The sequence below is a fragment of the Terrapene carolina genome, unplaced genomic scaffold, assembly GCF_002925995.2.
Source record: "Terrapene carolina triunguis isolate 2854851 unplaced genomic scaffold, T_m_triunguis-2.0 Scaffold89, whole genome shotgun sequence".
NCBI lineage: Eukaryota > Metazoa > Chordata > Testudines > Emydidae > Terrapene > Terrapene triunguis.
This window is the reverse complement of record NW_020664440.1, coordinates 32927952-32947918: the sequence shown is the minus strand read 5'-3', so window position 1 is coordinate 32947918 and position 19967 is coordinate 32927952. Positions and strand designations below refer to the sequence as shown.

The following is a 19967-nucleotide window of genomic DNA, read 5'->3' as shown; positions in this document are numbered from 1 at the left end:
AAAAAAAAAAAAAAAAAGCCCCAGCAGCGAGGGCCGGGGGCAGCGAGGCTCCTCCTCCTCTCCAAAAAGGCCTGTTGGAAAACTGCACACAAGCAGCAGCGGCAGCTCCGCCGCCTGCCTCCCTCTGCCCCGGAGAGACGAGGCGGCGAAGGGCGAGAAGGGGCGATCGCAGCCCAAGCGGGGTGCGGGGGAGGAAGGGGGGACACCAGGCCCGAGCCCTTTGTATTACCTGCCGTGGAACCAGTCCTTGCAGGCATCGCACTCGATCATGAAGCGGGTTACGTCGTAGGGCAGCCTGCAGATGCAATAGACGGGCACCGTCGCCATGTTAGCTGAGCTCCCTTCAAAACAACACTGGACTCCCAGGCAAGCGAGCAGGGCTGGCGGCGGCTCCTGCCGCTAGGTAGCTGGCGGCTTCTCCTTCCAAAACGCAAGCAAAAAAAATTGCAATGTCGAGAGACGGAGCCGGGAGGGGGAAACGGGGAGGGGGGGAAGGGGAAAAAAATCAGATAATGCAATTACGGCTCCTCAAGGGCGAGCTCGCAATGTCAGAAAAATAATAAAGGGCTTCCCAAACTTTGGCTGCATGGCTCCTCTCTGGCTCTGCGAGCTCCAGGCGAACTGGGGCTTTTTTGTGTGTGTTGTTGTTGGTAAATGATTATTATCCAAAATGTTTGGCGAAATGCATTATATTGCGTGCCCCCTGGTGACAGTACAGTACCGCGGCTTTTCATAAACACTCCGAAATGTAGCCCTTTCCTTGTAATGTCCTTACGTCAGCTTGCAACATTGTAATATTTCCTCCGATGGGGCTGGGGAGGGAGGCTGCAGAAGGGGAGGCGAATCTGAAAACTCAAAGCTTGGCACCGGGCAAAATATTAGCGGGGGGGGGGGGGGGGCTCAGAGGGGAGGTAACCCACCTTGCTGAGAAAAACAAACAGGGCTGGGTGTAAAAACGGGGACGAGTAAAAGGAGGGAGATTTAAAAGAAATAAACGACGAGTGGAGATGGGCTGCGCTGAATGCCAAGATCTCGTAATCGTTCCGCACTGCAAGTAGAGACTTTTAAAAAAATGGCCTTAAAAACAAAAATCAGTCTCCAGATTCGAGGGGGACGGAATGTGCAAGTGTCCACACACACACACACACCCCTCTGCAAAACGAGTGACACCTGGCAGCAGGGCCGAATAAAGGAGGTGGGGAGGATTAAATGAACCTAGCTGTTAATATAACAAGTCAGAGCGCGGGAATGTCCAAAAAGGGACCCAGAAGTAGGGCAGCGACTCCGCTTTTAAAGGGACATAAATAAGGGCTTTAAAGAAGTTATTTCGTTCTATGCTGCACACAGCGCAGGGGCGGCCAAGGGGCTGTGCTCCCTGCAGAGATGGGAATCGGGAGTGAATTCAAACAAGGAACTCCCACCACCAGATCTATATCCCATTGGGAAAGGATTCTGCACCAGGGAGGCGTCCGAGAGAGCAGCCTTCCCAACGCTGAGAAGGGGGGATTTTACAGGAAAACGCCTCTGAAGACACACACAGCTTCCAGCGAACAGTTTTTGTAACAGGCTTCTTCTGTTCTGCTTGTTTGCGGTGCCCATCGCCGACAGCGCGTTGAAGGGAAATAATAAAGCTTTCCGCGCGGACCAGCTGGTCCCTTGCGTTCTGTGGCGCTTCTTTTCCGCTATCCTGGTTGCAAACGAGAAACATAAAACATGTCCAGTATGATCAGTTTCTATTTGCACCGGATGTGACACTTGCACAGCGTTGTTCCCAATACGCCTTGTCCACTGAATTCCAGCGGCCGGTTCAAACTTTTGTAAAATGTCACTTGTCCCTTTTTTCTCATGCTGATTCCCAACTTTAGTCATTTGATTGATTCAAATTGTCATAATCCTTCCCCCAGAGCTATTTACATATTTTCCAGCACGCTCAAAAGCAGCAGTTTGTAAAGTGCACTTACACCTGTTGCCAAACTTACTATACCTGATGTGTGTACACACCCACATATACACATCATTTTAAGTAGAACATGTATAATATAGGTGTATATGCATACGCCCATAAACATAATTAAGTACAGCATGTAGCTCTAAACCCCAAAACTTTATTTTGATGACAACCAACTCTATATCCAAAGGAGGGATGGTTACACTTTAAAGTAACATGATTTTAACTCAATACTGTAATTGCACTGTAATACCTAAAGAAACAAAAGCTTTATAGATTTATTAGCAGGGGTCTAAGCAAGGTGTTTGAGGGATGCATGAAAGACGTATGTATTTTGAAGGGAAAACTTGTATTTGATTAAAGTATTTTGCAATATTAAATTTCCTTAAAAGCCACATAAGTCTACCTAAGCCAGTCCATCCACCCTTAAATTAGAAATGGAGTGACTAGGTCTGTAACCCTTAAAAGATTAAAACAAACGTACTGGCCCTACGAAGTGCCAAATCAAAGAGCCATAGGATATTGGGTACAGGTTGCTAAAGGCAGCTCATGAGTACAATACTATACAGCCCAAACTGCAATCATCCTCCACAAAGAGAAGAGTGAGCAACAGCAGAAGTGTAAGAGGAACCTCAGCTTGAACGGATACTTCTCTCTGAAAGGTAAAAACCTCTCTTCCAGCAGCGGGAGTCCGCCAAGCTGGTAAAGAGGCAAGGATCATGGTAGCTTGTGTAATGGACAAGAGAGGGGCTTGGGGGAGTGTTTTGTGGCCTTCCTCAGGCTTCACGTTGGAGTGCAGTAACTAACCTTAAAGCATTCACTAAGAAAGAGGCTTGTATTAGTTATTTACTGGGCACGCTGAATGAATTGATATGGGATTAATTATAGTGGATTTAGTGCTTTGAACGGTGCTCAGTTGACAGTCTTCTATTCATCTCAGACCAAGGAGGAACTATGTACATTTTCTTGCTCTGCTCCATCAATGTGCCTCCATCCTGATTTGGAGGAGTCACCTTTAGGCATATGAGGGAGATTCTCGTTTCCATATAGGCTTAGTTCTAGGTCTCTCCGCTGAGATTACCAACAAGGTTAACAGTTGAACCAGTGGGACCTGTCCACCAAGACTGGTGTGAGACTGACAAGTCATTTTATGTAGGCCTCTGACTGAGACAGCAGTGACTTTTACTCCCTCCCATGCTGGCTGCAGTGTTAGAAGTGAAAGTCTCTATCCCATAATCAATATCCTGAGCCATCCACTTCCCCTGGGATTGTTTGGTAGTAGATGACCTTGCAAATGATTGTTAAATATTTTATGATGGCTTTCCTTTGTAAACAGTGTAGGGTTTCAAATTTTCCCTATAAGACTGAGGTCAAAGTATTGCACAGTATTGTATGCACACCCCAAACTCAGATTACTAACAGTGCAGTCTACCAGGGTTAGTAATATAGGCCTGCATTTTCAAAAGTGGATAATGACTTTGGGACCCTCCAATTTTTTGGGTGCCAACTTGAGTCACCTTGAAGACAGTGCTGAGCACCTGCTCTCTAAGGCACAGGTCCCTTTTAGGATGTCTCAAGATGGGCACCCAAAATCACTAGTCACTTTTGAAAATTAAAAGGAGACAAAACCTATAGTGCCCCAGCCAGAAAAACAGGAGACCAGGTCTAGGGGAGTAAAGCAGCAGAGGAAAAGGTGTAGCAAAGCATTCAGCAATCTTGCCAAAATGTAATACAAGGGACTTCCCTCCACCACAAGCTAGTGGGGCAACAGAGAATCTTAGTAAGGAAGGAGGGAGGGGGAGATAGAAGCAAGTGATCTCACTTGGCTTTGGTCTCGAGATGAAATATGTATGCAGAGACAGCACTGCAAGGTGCCATTTTGTTTTTCTTTGAACATGGAAACAAAGGAAGTGCCCTTCCAAAAGAAAGTTTTCAATGTGCTGAAAAGCAGAGTAACAAAATCTGACTCTGATCATTACAGGATAGGTATAGTGTGAAATGCAGGTATCTGATCACATGCCAGGCAATAGTCCTCTTATTCTATGGGCCAGAGCCTGCTGCCATTGAAGGCAATTTCCTATTGATTTTCATGGGAGTAGGACTTAGCCCAAAAAGTTTAAGGAGGCCAAAGAGTCCACCCCTACTGGGAGTCAAGTGGGTAGCTCTAGCACTTTAGCTAGGGGCCTTGTAGGAGTGAAATGGAGCAGTACTCTCACAATCCCAGAGAAGCTAGATGTCTCCATTAACCTGGTTTCATGTAAATGAAGTCAACATTAACACTGGAGTCAGTAGGCTTTAGAGTTTGAAATGAATGGAGCAGTTCACATCTGTCAGAACTATCACTTCAGCCTGCTTGCTGAGTCAAGATGACAGCACTACAGACATTTATCTGGACAATCTAGGCAAGAAAGTTAATTGTTTTTAAAATAAAACAATATAGTTCCTTTTTAAATGAGATCATATTTAGCCCTCATCTAATCTGGTATATATCACGAGTTTAACCAGTATCTGATTAAAAGACAACTCTGTTCCAGTTTAATATCATCACAAAGGACCCAATGAATAATGTCACCATGTGTATTGTTGCATTTGAATTTGCTCCAGGAATGTGGAGTCTATTACTCTCTCTGTGTACTCATTTCAGAACATAGATAAAAAGAAAAGCTCAGCTGTTTGATGTAACCATGGGGATTACTTCAGTTAATTATTTCACTAGTGCTCAATGTCTGGGCTTTAGATTTTAGCAATGTGGGTCTGAGGAAAGACGGTTAGTAAAGTTTTTTTTAAGTGAAAAAAATAGTAGTATAGCGGCAATGGTGCCCAGTGGGTAGAGCACTGGACTGGAACTCAGGAGAGCGGGGTACTATTCCCTGCTCAGGCCCTGAGCTGAAGGGTGACCTTGGACAGTTTGTGTCCCATGCCTCAGTTTCCTTATCTATAAAATGGGGATAAAGATGCTGCCCTCCTCCGTAAAGCACTGAGATCTTCTGATGACAAGTGCTACATAAGAGCTAGGTATTATCAATAAACCCCACTGTATACATCCTATCATAGAGAGACATTTATGACTTGCTCATGGGTCACAATAGATGTAGCCTAAATTCACAGTTCATATATTTCTTTATTGTATTCCTTAGGTTTGAGTTCTGCATACAAAACAATTCCTATGCAGGCTCTGGGCACTCTTGACAAATAATGACACACACAGTCCAACAAAGACACAAACAGCCGTAACAAACCAGCTGCCTTCCTCTGCACTAAAAGAGGCCACTCCACACGGCTCCCTCTTGTTTACACCAAAGGAGCACCAGCTCAAACACCTCCACTGATCTCAGCTATAGCAGTAGGAGAAGGAGAAAGAAGAGGTCTCAGGCAGGCGGATATCAGACTATTTAGAGTTTTATAGGGAAAAAAAATCCTTAAACTCCCCCAAAAATCAACAAGCAGCCAGTGTAGATCACAGAGCACTGTAGTCACATGCTCATGGTAACAGGTTCTTGTTTAAGGAGCAAACCACCATATTTTGCACCAGCTTCAGTTTCCAAACTGATTTAAAGCATAAACACAAGCAGAGATCATTGCAACAGTCCAATCTTGAAGCAACAAAGGCCTGGAGTGTGGTCTGCAACCAAGAGGAAGGATCACAAATTTATGACCCATTGCAGATTGAATAAAACCATCCGAGTCTCTGCTGCTATGATTATCTAACAGCAGCTGGGAGTCTAACAATATCTACAAGCCACAAACTGACTGACACTGAGCAGAGATACACCCTCGTTTCCAGATTCCCCAGATGCTTCTTCAGTCTACCAGTTTTCTCTGGATGGGGTCACATCCAAAGCAGTCTCAGCCACACCCTAAAGCTCCCACCATAAACCAAGACATGGAATGATGCACCCTCTGGGTTGGATGATATGAAGAGAGGGGTTTTGTAAATGTATACACTAGACTGCAGTTACACTGTAAAATCGTAGGGGATGGGCCTTAAAAGGAACCACTCATGACCAGGCCTAAATCCTGTAGGGACATATTCAGGCAAAACATTCACCGACACTGCAGTTTGGCATGAGAAAGGACTGGAGAAATGGGTTTTGTATCTGCACCCAGAAAGCATGTGTATATTGGCTGATACATGTGCATTCTGGAGTTCATTTTTGCATTTTTACACTCAGTATTTTAATTTAAAAAAACAAACATTTCCCAGTTTGTGTGGATGCACTCGCAACAGTAGGAGCTCATCACTTTATGTTCTGTGCTTTGCACCAGCTCCCAACTGCTTCAGGAACTGCTTGAGACAAACCCACGTGATCTGGGAAAAACTGTATCCTTGCATCCCTACTATAGTCCTTTCTATAATTTCCACCAGCAGCTCCAGGCAAGCAGCCCTATTTCCAAAGCACTGTCTGAGGCTCCATTGCCAACACATCTCCACTGCTGCCACTGGGGAGCTAGGCCCTTTTAATATTGAGGGGACTCTGGCAGCAACAACGAAGATAAACTGTAACGTATTAGTGTACCAGCCTGCTGATGCAAGATCCTTAGAGCTCTTTGCTAGGAATCTCAGCTATTGTACTTCTGAGCCACCCTTAGCCATGTGTACCCAATATCCTACAGTTTGCCAGGTCATCTAGTTGTTCTAATGCTCTCATTGGCATTTAGACCTACCAGCCACAGCAAGAGACTGCTCTCATTAATGGGGAAGGAGTGGCAGGATTCAATTGTGACGTTCTAATTGGTATAATGCAGATTGGAGCACTTGAGTTCAACTTCTTCATTTCTTCTGGAGCAAAGGGTAAGTACTGAAAACTTAGCAGAAAAAAAATCAGAATGTATATTCAGGTAACATCTTGATTTGAGTCTCTGTGGGTGGATAATAGTAACCCAGGCTAACACAGTATGGCTTTTTGTCCCACACTACTACCTACACCACATATCAAGGTCTTCAAGTCCGCTACTGTCTTTGAGCTCATGGACACGGATGCGATTTTCAAACATGCCAAAGTGATCTAGAAGCCTAAATCGCATTGCCTAGGACTTGTTATTTGGGCACTTCTGAAAACCCTACACCTAGACTGTTAGCTCAAGCAGGAGAGTCTCATGCTCTTAGATCCAGGTTCAGTCCCCACAGACGAGCACCAGCCACAGTTGTTGTTATGCAGATAGGAACTAGTAATCATTTGGGGAGTTTTGTGGGAGGGTTTTAAATGCCATTTTTGGAGAATTTTTCCTCTAGATGCATTGTGTTCTCTCTCTGTTTGGGTGTGTATATAGATATACTCTTATAAACCCTCTTATCTCTTTGTACACACTTACCCTGACTGGATTTTTTAACATTAAGAAGAAACTTGATTTATCATTTTTCTTCATCTGTGCCTGCTCTTTAAAAAAAACTATAGGGAACAGAGAGGCAACCCTTAGCCTCAAGAACTTAAACAAAATAGGAGTTAGCTGGTGGCAGCATACTTTTTTTCCAGTTTCCCCCTCTGAATAGCAGACACCAGATTCCCTGGTTACAGTTGGCTTTTGAGTATAAGGAACCAGCCCTGGCACAAAACATCATGTTATGTTTGGTTTTTAAATATGTATTTGAGCAGTTCACAACAGAGCAGCAGAGATGCTGGGGATGGAATTGCCTATGTTCATCTCCTGGGATCATCAGACCCCAAAGACAGGGAGAAGCACACTAGGGAAGTAGATGGATGAATGAGATAACAGGGAAGCAGGGAGACATTTGAGTTTAGAGCATCCCCACAGCATTAAGGTGCTTGATTCAGGAAAGCATTTAGGTTTAGGCAGGTTTTAAGGGGTTCCACTCACCTCTATAGCACCCCCAGGTGTCAGGACCTGGCATTGCAGGGGGCTTCACCTCTAGTACCCCATGTTGACCACTTCTTTGGTGCTGCAATGGCCTGTCTCCATCTACATCTTCCATAACCCAGTCCTCCAGCCAGGTCACCTTTTAAGTTCAACCCCCTTCTGGGGTAACAAAAGTCCAGCTGAAAATCCAAATAAGCATCTAAACAAACAGCTTTTCCGCCCCTCTTGGGCTATGCTGAAGTTCGGAGAGCTTTGCCCCTACTCCCGGGCCCCACAGAGCTTCTTCCCAGCAAGTTTCCCCACTGCCTCCCCTCTCCAGGGATTCTGGCAGCTTCTCCCAGGGACTTCCTTGCTTCTTCAGGCCCTACTTCAGGGCTTCCCTCAGGAGCCTACGCTGCTCCCTGTAGGTCCTTTCCAGCCTGCCTTCCCCAGGCCCTTCCCAGAGAGCAGGAACTACCCTTGCTCCTCTGGGGAATAACTGCTACCACAAAGGCAAGGCTGCACCCAACTCCCTTTAAAGGGCCAGCCTGCGACACACATGTTTAACTGTCCAGGAGACTAAAGCACATACTGTGAAGCACCCTTCCTGAACAGGGATGCTCTCCTGAATAGGACCTAAAAGAGCAATCCAAGTGCCTTGCAAAAAACAATCCCTCCCTCTCCACCCTGAAACAGGCAGTTAAGATTTTTAAACATTATTCCTAAGTAAATAATATTTAAACATTAAAGAGCAGCCTGATTTAAAAGGGACTTTCGCACACTAAACTGATTGCACCTTTGAAAAATTAAAGTATCTATTTCATAAGCATAATATGTACCAAGGTCTGCTTTCATCAGTCCCTGTACATACCCTGTCACTTGCTTAGGCTCCTCCCTTAGGCCTTATGTCTCAGGCCACCTGAAGAATATATCCAATCAAATACACAACAGGAGCTTGTAATGGGGTGATTGACTGACATGCAGTCCCATATTCCCATTCAAGTTTTGTACAATCATTTCTCAAGGGCCACTGAGAACCCGGGGGGGGGGGGGGGAGGGGGGGGGGGGGGGGGGCGAAGGGAGGGGGAGAGAGAATATACCAAATTTGAACTTTGACCTTCATGTCAGGAATCACCAGAAGGTCTCTAGTCTCTCTTATTAGACTCCAACTGTTCAGTTGAATTTTTGAACAAAACCCTGGCCATTCAGTACAAGTCTTATGGACCTCCATTGTCCCTCTCTTTGGAGCACCTCCAGTGCTGTGCAGTGAGCGGGGGGGGGGGGGGGGGGGGAGGGAAATAATATGGCTTCTGTTATAGGGAAAGCTGTTTTTTGGGAAGCTGGAGCACAGAAAGTTCTGAGGCGTTTGGCACACGTACTATAGTGAAGTGGAAAGGGGTGAAGGAAAGCCCGAGAAGTCACTGTTACACTCCCTCCCTGTGAGGGCAACGTTACCAGTTCTCTTTAATGGATTTGAGCCATGACAATTGTCAATGATAAGCAAGCACGCCAAAGACCCTGCGGCTAATGGGCTGCTCTCAGTTAATATTCCGATCTCTTTCCAGGGTGTGCCTTTTTGTCATTACACATTTCTCTGTTTGGGGACAGAGAGGTTGTGGATTCCCAGTCAGAGCCAGTGCTAGGCGTAAGCAGACTAAGCAATTGCTTAGGGCCCTGAGCAACTCACAGGGGCCCCCTATTCACTTTTTTAGTATGTGTTGGGGGGGGGAATATTCCAATGGACTAGCTCCACCTCTGCGGCCAGTCTTCGAAGTTTTTTTAAGTACAGGTTAACAAACATCTGTCAGGGACAGTCTCGGTATAGTTAATCCTGCCTCAGCACAGGTGGCTGGACTAGGTGATCTCTTGAGGTCCCTCCAATCCCTGTATTGCTATGCAGAAAACCAGAGCACTTTCTTTCAACAAAGACAGTGGGACCAAGCAAACGCCATGCTATATTCTTGAAGGAGTAGAAAACTCACTAGTGTGCCATCATACCTACATCCAGGCAAATGGCCTGCTACTCCTCCCAACTCTGGTGTGAATAAATGCACAATTTAGGTAAGTGCACGCACTGGTCAGCTTATAAAATATTTATACCACTTTTCTTTAATATTGAAAATGTTTAATGCATTGTTTGCACCACCCCAGAGTGGGTGATTAAGAACCTCTGTATTAAAAATTTTGGGAGCTTGGTTATATCCTATACAGCACATACCCTTAATATTCATTTGTATGGCACCAACAGCATGCTCAACACATTCCAGCCACATCTTAAAACAAGATCCCTGCTGTCTCCTAAGTATTTATTTGTCTGCCAGTCTCCACAGGTAAAACTCCCGCTGACATCAATGGGGGTTTGCTGGAGTAGGGGCAGGTCCTAATGGAAAGTTTTATTGTTGTTTTACGCTGTTTTCAGATCACCTGTTTCAGCTGACTACAGCACAGCTGGCCTTATGACGTCAGCCTGTTGAAATCCATCCTATTGATCTGGAGTATCAAATACATAATGAGAATCCCTTTCCTCCAATAACTCAGTCAATTTCTACTCCTGAAAAGCTGCAGGGTATTTACTGTACAAAGAAAGAGCCTTATTTTCCAATTATTGAAACCCATGTGTTTTGTCGAAATAGGTGCATTTCTTTTGTGCTGCGTGTGTATGAACTCTAGTGCCGATGAAAGAGGCTGGATTGGCAGCCCGGGAGAAAGAAGGACTTTGTTATGATATGGCACAGGCAGTAGCAGAACAAGCTTCCTCATGCCACCCTATCTCCATCTTGGCCTAGAGAGGCCAGTTCCAAAGGTATATGGGCAGTCAGACCTCCCTGCCCTCGGTGCTGAAGCTGCTAGCAAAGTTGCCGATTGCTGACAACTGGCATTGTGCATTTAAAGTATATATTTGTTAGTAGAAAAATAATGTACTGAATGTTCAGAATAAAACTCTGGCTGAATGTCTCTTTATGATTTGTATTACAGCAGCATGTAGACACTCTAATGAGAAAAGACAGTTACCTTTTTCCATAACTGGTGTTCTTCGAGATGTGTTGCTCATGTCCATTCAACTTAGGTGTGTGTGCTCGCCACATGCACCGGTGCCGGAAGTTTTTCCCTCAGCAGTATCTGTAGGGGACCAGCTCTGGCGCCCCCTGGAGTGGCATGCGTACACTGCGGCATATAGGGCACCGCTGGTCCCCTCCACCCTCAGTTTCTTCTTGCCGGAAACTCCAACGGTGGGGAAGGAGGGAGGGTTGTGGAATGGAAATGAGCAACACATCTTGAAGAACCTCAGTTATGGAAAAAGATAACTGTCTTTTCTTCTTTGAGTGATTGCTCATGTCCATTCAACTTAGGTGACTCCCAGCAGTACCCCTGGAGGTGGGTAAGGAGTTCACGGACATGTAGATTGCAATACAGCTTTGCCGAACCCAGCATTGTCCCCCTGGCCTGCTGCGTGATGGCATAGTGGGCCGTGAATGTGTGCACTGAGGACCATGTTGCAGCTTTACAGATGTCCTGGATCAGAACGTATGCCAGGAAGGCCGCCGAGGATGCCTGTGCTCTAGTCGAGTGGGCTCTGACGATCGGCGACAGAGGGACTCTCACTCACTCGTAGCAGGTCCGAATGCAAGAGGTGATCCAGTTAAAAATCCTTTGCGTGGATACTGGGAGGCCCTTCATACTATCAGCTGTAGAGATGAAAAGCTGAGTCGACTTATGGAAAGGTTTTGTGTGAAGTGTGAAGACGCCTCTCTTCACTAGTGTCATGGGGCTTAGGGCAGAAGACCAGAAGGAAGATGTCCTGGCTCATGTGGAAATCGGACACCACCTTGGGAAGGAAGGCCGGGTGGGGACAGAGATGGACCTTGTCCTTATAGAAGACTGTGTACGGTGGTTCTGAGGTCAGGGCTCATGCCTCAGAGACTCGCCTCGCCGACGTCACCACCACCAGGAAAGCTACCTTCCATGACAGGTGAGACAGGGAGCATGAGACCAAAAGCTCAAAGGGCTGGCACGTGAGCCTGGCCAAAACCAAGCTGAGATCCCACTGAGGGGCCAGGGACCGGACTTGTGGAAAGAGCCTCTCGAGGCCTCTAAGGAACCTGGTCGTCATGTCATGGGAGAACACAGTCTGCCCCTGGATTGGCGGATGAAAGGCTAAAATGGCCACCAGGTGCACCCTGATGGAGGAGTTTGCCAGGCCCTGATTCCTTAAATGAAGCAGGTAGTCCAAGATCGACTGCACGGAAGATTGTGAAGGGGAGATGCCCCGTTTGGCTGCCCAGCAGGAGAACCTCGTCCACTTTGCCAGGTAGGTCTGCCTTGTCGAGGGCTTTCTACTCTCGAGGATCTTCTAGACCCTGTCTGAACAGGCCCGTTCATCCAGGGTCAGCCATGCAACATCCATGCCATGAGATGGAGGGACGTGAGATTGGGGTGCAAGAGTCAACCGTGATCCTGTGACAGCAGGTCCAGTAGGTTCAGTAGGGGCCAGGGAGGGATCGCTGACAAGCTTGGTAGCATCCCAAACCAGTGCTGGCGAGCCCATGCAGGGGCGATCATAATAAAAGACAGTTACCTTTTCCATAACTGGTGTTCTTCAAGATGTGTTGCTCATGTCTATTCCACAATAGGTGTGCGTGCTCGCCATGTGCATCAGTGCCGGAAGTTTTCCCCCTAGCAGTACCCGTAGGGGAGCGCCCCGCGACCCCTGGGGTGGCGCCTGCCTGGCGCGGTATAAGGGGCGCTGCATGCTCCCCCCGCCCTCAGTTCCTTCTTGCCAGACAACTCCGACGGAGGGGAAGGAGAGCGAGATGTGGAATAGACATGAGCAACACGTCTCGAAGAACACGTTACAGAAAAGGTAACGGTCTTTTCTTCTTCGAGTGATTGCTCATGTGCATTCAACAATAGGTGATTCCACGCTATATCTGTTGGAGGTGGGTAGGAGTTCAAAAACTCTCGGGACAGAGCACCACCCTGCTGAACCCAGCATCTTCCCTAGTCTGGGAGATGATCGCATAATGCAAGGTGAACGTGTGAACTGAAGACCAGGTGGCAGCCCTACAAATGTCCTGAATGGGGAGATGGGCTAAAAAGGCAGCCGACGAGGGCTGCACCCTACTCGAATATGCCCTCACAATTGACAGTGGGAGGATATCCGTCAAGTTGTAACAGGTACGGATGCATGAGGTGATCCAGTTGGAGAGCTGCTGAGTGGAGATCGGCCAACCCCTCATGCATTCAGCCGAGGCGATGAACAGTTGCGAAGACTTCCTGAACAGCTTAGTCCACTCCAGGTAAAAGGCCAGAGCCAGTGTAACATCCCTCACTGGACACATGGGGCTTGGGGCAGAGGACCGGCAGGAAAATGTCCTGACCCATGTGGTAGGCAGAGACCACCTTCGGGAGGAACGAAGGATGTGGGCAGAGCTGGACCTTATCCTTATGGAACACCGTGTACGGGAGCTTGGAGGTCAGGGCCCTAAGTTCCGAGACCCGTCTAGCAGACGTGATCGCCACCAGGAAGGCCACCTTCCACGAGAGTTGCAACCAGGAGCATGTAGCTAACAGCTCGAAGAGGGGGACCCGTCAATCAGGCCAACACCAAGTCAAGGTCCCACTGTGGGACTGGGGGCCTAACGTTCAGGAAGAGATGATCCAATCCCTTAAGGAATTGGCCAGTCATAGCATAGGAGAAGACCGTGTGCCCCTGCATCGGCAGGTGGAAGGCCGATATGGCTGCCAGGTGCACCTTGATGGATGAGGCCACTAGGTTGGGGTGGAGGAGGCAGCCCTGGTCCTGGGAGAGCAGGTCCGGGCGGGACGGCAACAGCCATGGCAGGTCGACCACCAGGCCTGTACCATTGTTGCCTGGGCCACGCCGGGGCAATCAGGAGGACCCAGGCCCTGTCCATCTTTATCTTTTCCAGGACCTTGCTGATCAGCGGGATTGGGGGGAAGGCATAGAGAAACTGGTCCGACCAGGACAGGAGGAAGGCATCGGAGATAGCGCCCATTCCCCGCCCTGGAGCAGAACCAGGGACACCGGCGGTTCTGCCGTGTCACAAACCGGTCCACCTGGGGAGTTCCCCACTTTTGGAAAAGCCTGTGCACCACCTCTGGGTGTAGAGACCACTCGTGCTGAGAGAAGTCTCAGCTCAGGCGATCCACCCGCGAATTCTGGGCGCCTGGTAAGTGGTAGGCCTGTAGGCAAATGTCATGGGCTATACAGAAGTCCCACAGCCTGAGGGCTTCCTGGCAAAGGGCAGAGGAGCGGACCCCACCTTGCCTGTTGATATAAAACATCGAGGCCATGTTGTCCGTGAGAACCCTGACCACTCTGCTCTCCAGGTGTGAGCGGAAGGCCATGCACGCCAGCCGGACCACCCTGAGTTCCTTGACGTTTATATGCAGGGCAAGGTCCTGCGCAGACCACAGATCTTGGGTCTGAACATTCCCCACATGGGCCCCACACCCCAGGTCCAAAGCGTTGGACACCAGCTCCACCGACGGGTGCCTGCTCCTGAACGGGACCCCGCGGAGCATGTTCCCCAGGGAGGACCACCACTGTAGGGAGGCAATCACTGGCTCGGGCACAGTGAGGACCTTGTCCATCCTGTCTCTGTCCTGGGAGAACACTGAGGCCAACCAGAGCTGGAGGGGCCTCATCCTGAGTCTGGCGTGGCGAACCACATATGTGCATGCTGACATGTGACCCAGGAGCTGGAGACATGCTCTCATAGAATCATAGAATATCAGGGTTGGAAGGGACCTCGGGAGGTCATCTAGTCCAACCCCCTGCTCAAAGCAGGACCAATTCCCAACTAAATCATCCCAGCCAGGGCTTTGTCAAGCCGGGCCTTAAAAACCTCCAAAGAAGGAGACTCCACCACCTCTCTAGGTAACACATTCCAGTGCTTCACCACCCTCCTAGTGAAAAAGTTTTTCCTAATATCCAACCTAGACCTCCCCCACTGCAACTTGAGACCATTGCTCCTTGTTCTGTCATCTGCCACCACTGAGAACAGCCGAGCTCCATCCTCTTTGGAACCCCCCCTCAGGTAGTTGAAAGCAGCTATCAAATCCCCCCTCATTCTTCTTTTCTGGAGACTAAACAATCCCAGTTCCCTCAGCCTCTCCTCATAAGTCACGTGCTCCAGACCCCTAATCATTTTTGTTGCCCTCCGCTGGACTCTTTCCAATTTTTCCACATCCTTCTTGTAGTGTGGGGCCCAAAACTGGACACAGTATTCCAGATGAGGCCTCACCAATGTCGAATAAAGGGGAACGATCACGTTCCTCGATCTGCTGGCAATGCCCCTACTTATACAGCCCAAAATGCCATTAGCCTTCTTGGCAACAAGAGCACACTGTTGACTCATATCCAGCTTCTCGTCCACTGTGACCCCTAGGTCCTTTTCTGCAGAACTGCTACCCAGCCATTCGGTCCCCATTGATGCTCTGGTTGTCATCAAGGGAAACTTTGTGACTGTGTCGATGAGCCTTTCAGGGTCTTGAACCTGTCCGGTGGGAGGGAGGCCCTGGCCGACATCACGTCCAGGACTGCCCCGATAAACTCTATGCACTGTACCAGGACTAATGTGGAATTGGTGTCGTTTACCAACAGGCCCAGGGTGGCGCATGTGGACAGGAGGAGCGCCACGTGATCCCACACCTGTGACAGGGAGCTTCCCTTGATCAGCCAGTCGTCCAGATAGGGGAAAATCTGGACCCCATTGACGTCTGAGGTAGGCCACCACCACAGACATGCACTTTGTGAATACCCTGGGAGCAGTGGACAGGCCAAACGGGGGGACCATAAATTAGTAGTGCTCCTACCCAACTGTGAAACAGAGGAAGCGCCTGTGACCCTCAAATATATGAATGTGAAAGTACACGTCCTGAAGGTCGAGGGCAGTGTACCAGTCCCCGGGATCCAGGGAGGGGATGATGGAGGCCAGAGAGACCATGCGAAACTTGAGCGTTACCATGTACTGGTTCAGGCCTCGCAGGTCCAGGATGGGCCTGAGCCCCCCTTTGGCCTTTGGGATAAGGAAATAGCGGGAGTAGTACCCCTTGTGTTTGAACTCCACTGGCACCACTTCCACCACTCCTAAACCAAGGAGCCGCCCCACCTCCTGCTTGAGCAGGGCCTCCTGAGAGGGTTCCCCAGGAGGAATGGGGGCGGAGGGTGATTGGGCAGGGTTGAGGTAAACTGGAGGGTGAGGCCCTGGGAGATAGTGTTGAGGACTCATCGGTCCGAGGTCAGCCGCGACCACTCCAGGAGAAAAGCACACAACCAGTTGGTGAAGGGAAGCTTTATTGTGGGTGGATCCCTGATGTGAATTGGTAGGTCACCCCCCGGCGTCCCATCAAAACTTCCATTTCCCCGCCTGTTTGCCCATGGAGGACCCCGGCTGGGGGGCAGACCGGGACTGCTTCTGCAGGTGTTTCTTATAGTCCCGCAACTTTTTATAAGAGTGGGTGGCAGCCTGCTGCGGCTTAAACTTAGGTCTAGCCAGAGCCGGGACATAGAGGCCAAGTGTCTTAAGCGTAGTGCGGGAATCTTTCAGGCCATGCAGCTTCACGTCCGTCTGTTCCACAAACAGGGCCTTGTCATCAAACAGGAGGTCCTGCAAGGAGTTCTGTGCCTCACTGGACAGTTCAGACAGCAGGAGCCACGACGCCCTCTTCATGGACACCGCGGAGGCCATGGACAGTGCAGCAGTATCCGCGGCATCTGATGCTGCCTGCAGGGTTGCCCTGGCAGCCGCTGTACCCTCCTCCACCAGAGCTTTGAACTCCTTCCTGTCACGCTCCTGGAGGGAGACCTCGAATTTGGGAAGAGAGACCCACAAATTGAACTCATACCGACGCAGGAGAGCCTGATAGTTCGTCACCCTTAACTGGAAACTTGAGGATGAATAAACCTTTCTCCCAAATGAGTCCAGCTTCCTCGAGTCTTTATTTTTCGGAGTAGGAACTGGTTGGCCCTGCCGCTCCCTGTGGTTGACTGACTCGACCACCAGGGAGTTGGGGGGCAGGGTGGCTGTACAAGTATTCATGCCCCTTGGCAGGCACAAAGTACTTCCATTCTGCCCTCTTAGAGATGGGGGGCAAAGAAGCCACAAGGCGTTTGAAATTTTTGCCACCTCTTCATGGAGTGGGAGAGCCACCCTGCCCGGCACCAAGGCAGATAGGACGTTGAAGAGGGAGTCCGAGGGCTCCTCCACCTCCTCGACCTGAAGGTTGAAGCTTGATGCCACCTTTTCAACAGTTCCTGGTGGGATGTAGAGTCCTCCTGCGGAACAGAGGGAGGAGGGGCCGTAATCACCTCATCGGGGCAGGCGAGGAGGCAGGCGCGGTACTTTGTATATCCACCAGTACCAGAGGACCCACCACTTGGTTGCCTTCTGGGCACGCCACCAAAGATGCACGTCCCACCGACTCCTTTCTCGGAGGCTAGGACAGGGAGGCTGATGGCCGGTCCGAGGCTCCGGCCACCGAGCGAGCCCCCACTGGGGGCTCCGTCGGGGGCCACGGGGCCCATTGGTACTACTGTGCCGGCCACGGAACCCGGTGCCACTGCACCTGCTGCAGCACTGGCGGAGCAGGCTGTTCAGCCTGACTGGCCTGTTCGATCGATGGATGACTACGAAGGGAGGCCGGGCTGGCGTATGACCTGCTGCTGTCCCTGGACCGGGAGAAGTGGCAGCATTGGGAACAGTGCCAACCACGAGACCACGATCCCGACATGGAGGAACGGTACTGCCAGTAGCAGCTGCTCTGTGATCGGCTCCAGCAGGCGGATCCGCGACGGAGATCGACGCCCAGAACTGTGGGAGCAGTGCCATGGTGGGGTCCTGGAGCAAGACAATGAACGGGAACAGTGTCAACGTTCGTATCGCGACTGGCTACAGTAGCCCCTCGGAGACGAAGACCTTCGGTGACGTCTATCTCGGTCTCGATGGGGCCCGCTCCTCGAGGCGGAGCAGTGCCTGGAGCCCCTGTCAGTCGGAATCCAGCCAGACAACCTGGTGGGGGTCAACGGTGACCAGCATGGACTACACACAGGATGGTCGCTGAGCGATGAACGGCATCAGGAACATTCCCTCGACCGCGAATGGTACCGAGCCGGGGGCGACTGCGGAGATCCCAGCGGTGGCTTGCCTCTGGACCATGGAGCCAGTGTTGGCGGTGCCCCTGGTACCAACACGGACATAATGTCCCGGGCCGCTTGCAGGGCCTCTGGCCTGGAAGGCATCCAGGGAAGCCTGCTCCGAATGGGCCAGGCTACTCCGCTCAACCTGTGTCGGAGGCCTGGAGGCTGATGGGGACCAAGGACTGCCCAACATGGGTCTAGCCTCTCCCCCAGTCTTGCTCCGGTGTCGCGGCAGAGAAGTTCTGTTCTTTGCCTTCTTGGCATGCCCCGAGGATGGGGAGTGGTGCCGACTGGTAGATGGCATTGAGGGGTCACCGCGCACCAACACCGTGGTACCCCGTGCCGACTTGGAGCGGTGCACCGGACTTGGGGTCAACGCCAACTCCATCAGGATGGCCCGGAGCTGAATGTCTCTTTTTCTCTTGGTCCGAGGCTTGAAAAACCTGCAAATCTTGCAGCGATCGCCGAGATGGGTTTCGCCCAGACAGCGTAAACAGTCCGTGTGCGGATCACTCACTGGCATCAGTCGCCTGCAAGTGTCGCGCGACTTAAAACCCAGGGCACGGGGCATGCCCTGGCCTGGGCGCACTAAACTAAACTAAGTTACACTAACTACTTTAACTACAGGTACTACTACACTGAAGGAACAAGAGTTCTGGAGGAAAGCTGCAGACACGCTGGAGCTGAGCAGTTCCAAAGCACCTTCACTGGCGGCAAGAAGGAACTGAGGGTGGGGGGAGCGCACAGCACCCCTTATACTGCGACATGGAGGCGCCACTCCAGGGGTTGCTAGGGGTACTCCCCTACGGGTACTGCTAGGGGGAAAACTTCTGGCACTGGTGCACGTGGCGAGCATGCACACCTATTGTGGAATACACATGAGCAATCACTCAAAGAAGAACCTGTGCCTTGTCCCTCTTGATTTTCGCTAGGACCTTGCTGATGAGTGGAATCGGAGGTCTCCCATTGCTGCAGAGGTCTCAACTGGAGCCTGGCATGGCGCACCACATATGTACATGCTGCCATGTGACCTAGTATGAGTAGGCAAACCCTGGCCATGGTCAAGGGAACGGTCCGGTAGGTCGCCCTCAGGTGTACGCTCAAAACGGATGCTTGCCTGTCTGCTTACTGTGGCTCGAGCCCACCTGGGATGTAGACGGGGGTTGGTGGCCAGGGCACCTCTTGTAGCCCCTGGATCTTTTATGGAGAGGCTCCTGGCGAGGGTGGCTCCCCTGGCTCTGAGGCTGCTGTGGCTTAAACCGCTTGCGGGCAGGGCCGGGGACGTACAGGCCCAGTGTTTTTATGGTCATGCGGGAATCTTTCAGGCCATGGAGCTTAATGTCCGTCTGTTCTGTGAGCAGGGCGTGCCTGCTGAAAGGGAGGTCTTGCATTGACTGCTGAGCCTCCAAGGAAAGACCAGAAAGGAGCAGACAAGAAGCCCTGCGTAACAAGATGGCCGATGCCAGGGTACAGGCAGCAGTGTCCGCAGTATCTGATGCTGCCTGGAGAGCTGCTCTGGCTGCAGTCAAGTCCTCATCCAGGATCGCCCAGAAATCCTTCCTAGAAGCCTCAGGAAGGATGCTCTTGAACTTGGTCATGGCCTGCTACATATTAAAATCATAGCAGCCTAGAAAGGCCTGATGGTTGGCCACCCGCAACTGTAGATTGGAGGATGAATAAACTTTATGCCCAAACAAATCTAGTCTTCTTGAATTTTTATTCTTAGGGGTAGCCCCCAGTTGACCCTGTCTCTCCCTGTGGTTGACCACCTCTACCCCTAGGGAATTGGGAGCAGGGTGGGTATAAAGGTACTCGTGGCCCTTGGATGGCACAAAGTACTTGTGCTCTGCCCTCTTGGAGATCGGAGGCAAGATGGGGTGGGAGGGGTTGCCAGAGGGCATTTGTAATTTTAGCGACCCCCTCATGTAGGGGCAAAGCTACCCTGGCTGGGGCCACGGGGCAGAGAACATTAAAGAGGGAGTCTGCGGGTTCCTCTAACTCCTCCGCCTGGAGGCCCAGTTGGCGGCAACCCTCTTTAACAGCTCCTGATGCACCTTAGCA

At 50.3% G+C, this 19967-nt stretch overlaps 1 protein-coding gene across 1 annotated transcript in view; it reads right to left on the bottom strand.

The window, feature by feature from the left end:
* PHF2 (PHD finger protein 2) overlaps positions 1-796 on the bottom strand; it is a 146651-nt gene extending 145855 nt beyond the window's left edge. Inside the window, exon 1 of the mRNA XM_024199491.3 lies at positions 230-796. Coding sequence (XP_024055259.1) covers positions 230-327 — 98 coding nt within the window. The 5' untranslated portion in view covers positions 328-796. The remainder of the gene's footprint in view (positions 1-229) is intronic.
* Between the last annotated feature and the right edge of the window lie 19171 nt (positions 797-19967).